The sequence below is a fragment of the Echinops telfairi genome, unplaced genomic scaffold (genome assembly GCF_000313985.2).
Source record: "Echinops telfairi isolate 266 unplaced genomic scaffold, ASM31398v2 ScPeMD7_443;HRSCAF=831, whole genome shotgun sequence".
NCBI classification, from domain to species: domain Eukaryota; kingdom Metazoa; phylum Chordata; class Mammalia; order Afrosoricida; family Tenrecidae; genus Echinops; species Echinops telfairi.
This window is the reverse complement of record NW_022104341.1, coordinates 7,800,838-7,809,869: the sequence shown is the minus strand read 5'-3', so window position 1 is coordinate 7,809,869 and position 9,032 is coordinate 7,800,838. Positions and strand designations below refer to the sequence as shown.

The 9,032-nt window shown below is 44.5% G+C and overlaps 1 protein-coding gene across 1 annotated transcript in view; it reads left to right on the top strand.

Moving 5' to 3' along the window:
- The window catches only part of FAM102B (family with sequence similarity 102 member B), a 39,484-nt gene that overhangs the window by 23,515 nt on the left and 6,937 nt on the right, over positions 1-9,032 (top strand). The window contains exons 6-10 of the mRNA XM_013003785.2: positions 5,072-5,211; positions 6,620-6,715; positions 6,857-7,046; positions 7,141-7,268; positions 7,988-8,057. Of these exons, the coding sequence (XP_012859239.1) occupies positions 5,072-5,211; positions 6,620-6,715; positions 6,857-7,046; positions 7,141-7,268; positions 7,988-8,057 (624 nt within the window). The remainder of the gene's footprint in view (positions 1-5,071; positions 5,212-6,619; positions 6,716-6,856; positions 7,047-7,140; positions 7,269-7,987; positions 8,058-9,032) is intronic.

Genomic DNA, 9,032 nt, shown 5'->3' with positions numbered 1-9,032 from the left:
TTGAGCAACTTGATGTTCTAGAAGACTCTTAAGGCCCCTTCCAGGTAAAAAGTCTGCGTGTATATGACTGGAAGTGGACCAGTAAGGAACAAGAGTTTTAGCTAGCATTGCCTTGTTAAGCCAGTACTTCATTTTGTTTAAAGTAGTGGGCCCTAATTTTAAAAAGTAACCATTGCAGAATTCTTCCCCCCCCCCGCCCACCCCCACCGTGTGCATCGACTGCAGTTCCACTTGACCATCAGTTGCCAGTCTGTTGTTGTCTGACGTGATTATTTGTCTTTTCGCAAAGCTTTCTCTCCCTTGGCTCCTACCTTTCTGACACTGTCTGTCTTCTCGAAGGCTCCCTCTTCTTTTCCACCTGGCTCTTCTGTATTAGTGATCCACGGGGCTTGGTCCCTTCAACCTACACTCCCTGAGCAAGGTCGTTGTGGATTTAATGATCACATAAATAAAAATGTGATCGTATAAATGTGAATCTTCAGACATCCTAAAGCCTGCATGTCCAACAGGTATTCCTTTCCCTCCTGTATTTTCCTTCCCAGTTAATGATGTTACCATCCACCCAGATCCCCATGTGGGAAACCTTGCTTTACCGCACACTTCCACGTAGTCATGGATTCCTGTCGTGTGTTCCTCCAAATCATCTCTCCTGGAGCCCTGGTGGCACAGTGGTTACGTGCTGGGCTGCTAGACGAAACATGCAAACTCAGCCAACAGCTCCAGGGGTGAACCACTAGGGCATCTTCTCCCGTGAAAGACAGCAGCTCAGGAAACCCATGGGTGATTCCGCTCTGTCATTCGAGGGCACCTAAGAACAACCACCCTCTAACTCTCGGCTGGTCTTCGATGGAAACCTCCATTCCTTTGACTGCAGTTTCTTCTACTGTCAAAGTTGTCTTCCCAAAACACAGATCTGGTCAAGGCTTAAGACCATGAATTCTTCCTTCTTTATAGACTGTTGCTGCTCACTGCCACCGCGTCTGAGCTGTAGCAACTGCGCGCGGAGAATGGCACACTGCACGGTCCTGCGCCATCCTCACAGTCGTTCCCCTGCTTGAGCACAGCGTTGTGGCTACTGTGCCCATCCATCTCGTGGAGGGCCTTCCTCGTGTTTGCTGCTTTACCTCCACTTTACCAAGCATGATGTCCTTCTCCAGGGACTGGTCTCTCCTGACAATATGTCCAAAGTATGAAAGATCAAGTCTCACCATCCTTGTCTCCAAGGTGCACTCTGGCTGCCCCTCCTCCAAGACAGACTTGTCCTTTGAGTTGTGCACCGTGCTTTCAGTGCTCTTCATCAGCACCACCATTCAAATGCATCGCTTCTTTGGTCTTCCTTATCAGCGTCCAACTTTCACATGCATACGAGGCAATGGAAAATACCATGGCCTGGGTCAGACACACCTTAGTCCTCAAAGTAACATCCTTGCTGTTCAATACTGTAAAGAGGTCTTGGGCAGCAGATTTACCTAAGGCAACACGTCTTTTGATCTTTTGACTGCTGCTTCCAAGAGCATTGATTGTGAGGCCAAGCAAGACAAAATCCTTGACAATTTCCACCGTTTCTCTGTTTAGCAGGATATTACCTCTTGGTCCCATTGTGAGGATTTTGGTCTTCTTCGTGTGGAGTCTTAATTTATGCTGAAATCTGCAGTCCTTGATCTTCATCAGCATGTGCTTCGAGTCCTCCTCACTTTCAGTAAGCAAGGTGTTAGATGCCATCAAATTGATTGGCCTTTGAGATAGTTTATTGTGCCAGCCTGGCTGATAAACACAAGTGGGATTAACTGGAGGGCAGAGAGATAAATGGCTTGGTGAGCCTTGCCTTTCTTGTCTCTCGCTCTGTGATCATCGGACCAGTGTGCGGCTGCCTTGCTTGTTCTGTGCCTCAATTTAAAGGCTACACTACCTGTGGGACGCCTAGCCTGTGGACTGTGTCGCTGTAAGTTGAAGTCCCTTTAAGACATCTCTGGAGCTGGGGACTAGCGGTTGGTGACCTGCCTTGTGATTGGCTGCTGTGCTGACATAGCCTAGCTCTCTCTACAAATAGAGGAAGATCTGGCAGCAGACTAGACTTGAAGGACTGCTAGTCTCTCAACTTTCTCTCACAGACATGAGTTGCACTGAGCCATTTGTAGTGCTTTCTAATTTAGCTGTTTATTTCTTGTATTATATATTTATCTGTATATGATTTAACAGTTCATTTATTGTTATGTATCTAATCATCTTTATAAATCAATATATTAAATTATCAGCAATTTGGTTTTATCTCTCTCGAGAACCCTGTCTAACACAGCCATCATAACGACCCTGTGTACATCAGAAGAAAACACTACCTGAGCCTTCACCACCATCACCAGTATTACAGCTAAGCTCACTGTGGCAGTCCCATGTCAGGCCATGTCATTCAGGGTCTTCCTTTTTGTTGTTGTTGCCTTTCTACTTGACCAAACGTGTCTTTTTCCAGGGACTGGTCTCTCCTGATAACACGTCCAACGTACAGGAGATGAAGGCTCACCATCCTCACTTCCAAGGCGCATTCTGGCTATACTTCTTCCAAGACAGTTTTCTTTTGTACTTCTGGCAGTCCACAGTATTTTCAATATTCTTCTCCAGAATCCTATTCAAGGAGATCAATTCTTTTGTTCTTCTTTATTTAGTGTCCAACTTTGAATTGCCTAGAAGGCGATTCAAAATAGCATGGCTTAGGTCAGGCAGTCCTTAATCCTCAAGGTGCCGTCCTGGCTCTTTAACGCTTCACAGAGGTCTTGCGCCACAGTTGCCCAGTGCAGCGTCGTTTGATTTCTTTACAGCTGATTGTGGATCCCAGTAAAGTGCAGTCCTTGACGCTGCTGGTCTCTTCTCTCTTTATCGTGATGTTAACCCATCGGTCCAGTTTGAGATTTGGGCTTTTCTACCCATTGAGGTGTCATCAGTACTGAAAGCTGCAATCCTTGATGTTCATCAGCAAGTACTTCAAGCCCTCCTCCCTTTCAGCAAGAAAGGTTGTGTCATCTGCACATCACAAGTTGTTAATAAGCCTTCCTGATGCTGCATTCCTCATACAATGTAGCATCTGTCAGTTACAGATGAATAACAGTGATGAAAGGATACAACTCTGGCACACACCCTTTCGGATTTTAAACCACTCGGCATCTTGCTTTATTTGAACAGGTTGTGCATGATCACCATGAAGTGTTCTGGAATTCCCATGCTTCTCAAGGCTATCTATAGTCTATTTACTTTGTTGTAAAGGCATACAGGTAAACATCGTTCTGGTTTTTTGGCTTCTGTTTTAAGCCCAGGTCCATCTGACATCAGCAATGATATCCTTTGTTCTACAACCTCTTCTGAATCCAGCTTGAATTTCTGGCTACCCCCTGTCAATGTACTGCTGCAGCCATGGTTGAATGGTCGTCAGCCAATATTTGCTTGCATGTGATATTAATGGTGTGTGTTAACGGTGTTCCGTATTTTGTGCATTTTGTTGGGTCACTTTGCTTTGGTATGGGCACAAATATGGATCTCTTCCAGGCTGTTAGCTAGGTAGCTGTCTTCCAAATTTCTTGACACAGATGAATGAGGGAGTGCTTCCAGTGCTTCATCAGCTTATTGAAACATTTCAGTTGGTATTCTATAAATTCCTGGAGCCCTTCTTTGGCTAATGCCTTAAGGGCAGCTTGGACTTTTTCCTTCAATATCTTTGGCTCTTGATCAAATGCTACCTCTTGAAGTGGTTCAATGTCAACTAGTTACTTTTAGTACAGTGACTATATATATTCCTTACATTTGTTTTGAAACTTCCTACATCATTGAACATTTTGTCCATAGAATCTTTTCATATTCCAGCTTGAAGCTTGAATGTTCTCTTGTGTTCTTACCGTTTAAGATGTGCCGAGTGCGTTTTTCTTTGGTTTTCTAACGCGACGTCTCTGCACGTTTCATTATAATACTTGATTTCCTCTTTTCTACTGCCCTCTGAAATGTTCTGTCCAGGTCTTGTGGGTCAACTTTCCCCACTTGTTTCAGTGCCCTCCCATCAAAAGCAAGTTTCAGGGTCCCTTCTGGCATCAACGTGGATCCTTTTTTTTTTCCTTTCCCGTTTTCGTCATGATCTTTTACTTTCGTCATGTATGTTGTTCTGGATATCGTCCCACAGGCCCTCCGTTCTGCTGTCAGGAGTGCTCAGTTCTCACAATTCACGCGGGGTATGTTGAAGGTCATGTTTGGTTCTCGTGGACTTGTTCTTACATCCAAGCAGTTGATGGTCTGCTCCATAGTCCTCCCCTGGCCTGGTTTGGCTTCTAATGTAGTGCTTCTCCACAGTCTGTTTTCATAGCCCAAGTCTATTTTATTCCTATATTCCATCTGGAGAAGTCCGCATATATAGTCGCCATTAATGTTGTTGAAAACAGGTACTTGCTATGAAGAAGTTGTTGGTCCTACAAGATGCTATCGTTCAGTTTCATTTGAAATTGAAATAGAAAGCTTCATTTCTGTTTCCAAGGCCGTATTTTCCAGCTATTGCCCCTTCCTCTTTGTTTCCATCATTCTCGTTCCAGTTATCAGGAGTTATCAGTTTTCACTGGATGTTTGATCAACTCCAGACCGAACCAGTTGATACAATCTCCAATTTCATCATCACTAGCTTTATTGGTTGCCACATACAATTGAATAATAATTGTATTCACTAGATTTCCTTGTATAGGTGTAGATATAATCCTGACATAGACTCCCATTGGTCAAATCAAACTGATGGCAACTAGTTGCATTTTGGTTTGGTTTTGTTCTTGAAGAGTGCTTGCACACTGCACCAGTGGCTCTGCGGGAGAAAGCTGAGGCTTCCTACTCCTTTAAAGAAGTACAGTCTCAGAAACCCACCGCAGCAGTTCCACCCTGTCCTATAGGGTCACTACCGGTTGACATTGACTTCATGAGTTTGTCTTAGTTTGGGAGGAGTTGGGTTTTTTAGTATTTTTACAGTACTAGACACACCAATTATAAAAGTTTGTCAAATGCTTATTGACTGGATACATTTTGGAAGCCAGTAACTAAATGGATAAAATCTTAGTCAGATGTCGGAGCGGTTGCAGATGTCGGAGCGGTTGCTCTGGGCGACATCGGGTCAGTTTTCTGCTCAGCAGTACGTGCGACAGTGGCACGGCCCGATAGAGCTTTTGGGCTACAATCTTTATAGAAACAGACCATCAGGTATTTCGAGGCAGGTAAGTTCAAACCTCCAACCGTTTGGTTAGCAAACAGGCAATTAACCATTGCACTACCAGGGCTCCTTAAAAGTTAGTCCTCTATCATTCTAATAGAAGCAACTTTTTGAATTGAGCTTTTGTCTAAGCTAACCTTTGGGTTTGAAACCGCTGGGGAACATGATCAGGGATGCTGGTCAGGCAGTGTCTTACAGTCTGTCCAGACGTGAGAGGCCTTTGTGGAAGGGACCCCTCACTCCAGTAGCTAACTTGCTTGGCAGCATTTATGGGTCTAGCCACGTTCAATATCATTTATAGAACTGCTGCTATAATTGATATAGTACTAGTCATCTCCTTCTGCTTCTAAATGAAAAACCAGTTCTAGTTTCCAAATCTCCCCCGCCCCATGAAAACGGCCACGGTTCTTCTGCATTCTGTGGAGGAAGAAAGCCGGTTCTGAGAATACAGACTCAATGTCCGGAAGATGCACTCCAAGGAGCCGCGATGGTACCAGTGGTCACACACTTAGCTGTGAACCTAAAGGCTGGAATCCAACCACCAGCCACTTAGGGGGAGAAAGCTGAGGCAGTCTTTTCCAACAAGATTTGCAGCCCTGGAAGCCCTCGGGAGCAGTTCTCGCCTGTCCTGAGGGGTCGCTAGGAATTGGCTCTGCAATCATGGATTGGGTTTTGAGTCTTCTATGCACATTTTCAGGAACAGCAGAAATAGTGGGCAGCAGCTCTGACACCGCTTTTCTGCGCATTGACTTTGAGTACTGTAATCCGATGCTACATTCCATGCTGTGTTGCTTTAAGCCCCAGACATCACCCAAATTACAGCCTGGCACTAACAACCCTCGGTTAGAGTGCTGCAGTGCTCTTCAGCTTCCTGCTGGGATGGCTTTTTGAGGAAGCAAGATTTCCTCAGAGACCACACTAACGCCTGGCAGTTTTGTGAGCACTTAGAAGTTTTGTGAGCACTGGCAGTTTTGTGAGCACTTAGAAGAATATGCCTGGCAGATTTTTATTAGAGAAATACTGAAAGCAAAATTGAGATAGTTTATGTTAATTAGGGTAGAGTGCTATTAAATCTTAGGGAAACTACTATGATTCTTCAATAAACGAAGGTATTTAATAAAGTACTTAACACTTCTTGCAACATACCGTATATACTTGAGTATAAGCTGACCCGAATATCAGCAGAGGCACCTAATGTTACCACAAAAACTGCATTAAAAAATGTGCTGAAAATCTCGTCTTGTTTCCACTGTACAGACTTAAAGGATTTCTCTCACTTTGCAACTCTCTTTTTCTTGATTATGAATTTGGAAGATTTTATAAAGCCTATAAATCAGCATTTAGGTGGACATTGACTTGTTGGCAATAACAGTGGCATCGTGTTGTCACATCTTCCAGATCTTTCAGCAAAGAGTGCCTCTGTTCCCGATGAACTGGGTGCCTGTGGACATTCCCGAACGTCAAGCTATGCAAGCCAGCAGTCGAAAGTCTCAGGTGGGTGGCAGTAGTCCAGTCCAACCCCTTAGACAGCTCTGGTTGAAGCTCCACTTGAAGCTGCGCTGGCGTAGGAGGAGATTGCTAGATTGCAGTTTGTGTTAGATAGCAGATTAAAGCCAAAGTGATTTTCTCCGGCAGGTTATAGCTCTTGTCACTCCCGGTCATCCAGCTTCTCTGAGCTCTGTCACAGAAGAAATACCTCAGTGGGAAGCACCTCAACAGGAATTGAAAGCATCCTCGAGCCATGTGATGAAACCGAGCCCCAAGTGGTTGACCCAAATCCTGACGCGACTGAAAAAGAAGATACCGCCCCGGAAAAACCCAGCAGGTATCCTTTTGTGTTTAAAAATAAAAATTTCATTTTCATAATATGATCAGAAGAAGGGATTTTTTTTCCCACCTTTTGTTCTTCACTTTCCAAGACACCCAGTGAAACAAGGTTCCGTGGAGTCGCAGCTGAAGCGAGTGGATGCCACCCGAGTGGATGCTGATGATATCGTGGAGAAGATCCTACAGAGCCAGGACTTCAGCCTGGATTCCAGTGCAGAAGGTGCGTCGGCATCTGTTCAGGCGAGGCCTTCACAGACCAGCTTTGTGCCGCCCCCATGGTCAGCCGTACCTCAGGACCAACTGACCGCGCAACATTTACCAAATCCCGTGGCTCAACAGTCTCATTTCTGTCTAAAAATGGATACTCAGGGGGGTTTGTTTTGTTTTTGTAAACCTTCACTAAAAGAAATGTTTTAAAGAAAGCGTAATTGTGATTTGAATTGTTTGTCAGCCTTACCTAAGCTGAGTGGTAGCTATTTCTGTTTGCTTCTGTCATGACTGGGCATGGGGCTTCAAGACACGAAAGTAATTTGGAATGTTGGGTGGTGGCCTTGAAGTGACCATGAGTAACAGGATCCTGGGTCCCCTCCTGGGCTTTCTCACCCAAACAGAAAATGTACCTGCCACCGATGTGAAAGGTATAATTAGAGCACTTAGCAGTGGGCTTGGTTTCCTTATGTAACTGTAGGGAGATCATTAAAATTTACTTGGTGCAGATTTTTAGGAAGAGCTGTCTTGATTGCTTGGAAGAAAAAGAGCTTTAGAAGTTTAATGAGCAATAACTGTCAGAATAGCTTACAAAAGCACCTGCAATTTGACTTCTGATGACATTTTAAACTTTTTAAAATAAAACAGAAATTTCAGATGAGTTCATATAATGCAAATCATTACGGACAAATGCAGGATGCTAATAACGAGCATTTTAAATGTGTATTGCAGAAGAAGGACTGAGGCTATTTGTGGGCCCCGGGGGAAGTACAACCTTTGGCAGTCATCATCTTCCAAACAGGTGCGTGTTCCAAATAGTACTGTGTTAAAACAGAGACTAGACTGCCTTCTTTTCAGGTGGTGATGCGTAGAGCATAAAGGTTGCAAAATCTTTGTATGGAGGCTAGAAAACAAATACTAGGTGAGGCGTTAGGTTAGACTCTCAAGAGCAGCAACGCCGGTGATGAGCGAAAAAAAGAGAGAAATTTATATCAAGAAAAGGTTCAGATGCTTGTAGAAGCAGCACATCCAGTCCGAATCCTGTGGGTCAGGTGTTAAGCTGTAGGCATCTCCTGACTCACATAACTTCAGGGGCTGATGAACCCAAGGTTAAGATTGGCAGCAACACCCCAGGCTGCTATCAGGCTGCAGAGATTGGATGAACCCAAGGTCAGGTTTGTGACTGTGAAAGAGATGAATGAATCCATGGTCAGCGGGTCAGACAGCAGTGGCTGATGGCTCCTGGCATCAGCAGGCAATATGGCAGGCTGTTAGCTTAAGTCCAGAGAACTAGAGGTGGATTAGCCGATGCAGGATCCATAACCAGCAAAAAGCAAGCAAGTGTTCCCACAGCTTCACTTATAGAGGCAATAGGCCACACCGCCAAGAAAACTTCCTTTCAGGTGCATTACGGCTGTGACCTGAGTAAGGGGATTGCATTGTACCCTAACATTTTTATAACTAATTGGCTACTCACTGCAGATCTCATTATGGAGTTGATTGTATTGTGTTACATCACATCATGGGGGAATTACTTGGCCATAGCTGCCAAATCACTGATAAGACTGGCCCAGCCAAATTGACACCAAGTTCAGCTAACACAGGAGTTAATAACATGCATAACCCACCCACTGCCATTAAGTGAATTCCTACTCAATAGTGACCCGCGATTTCCAAGGCTCTGTAACTCTTGATAGCCTTAACTCTCTCCCAAGAGCAGCTGTTGGGTTTGAACCGCTGACCTTACAGTTATCTGAAGTTATCTGCAAGTAATCCA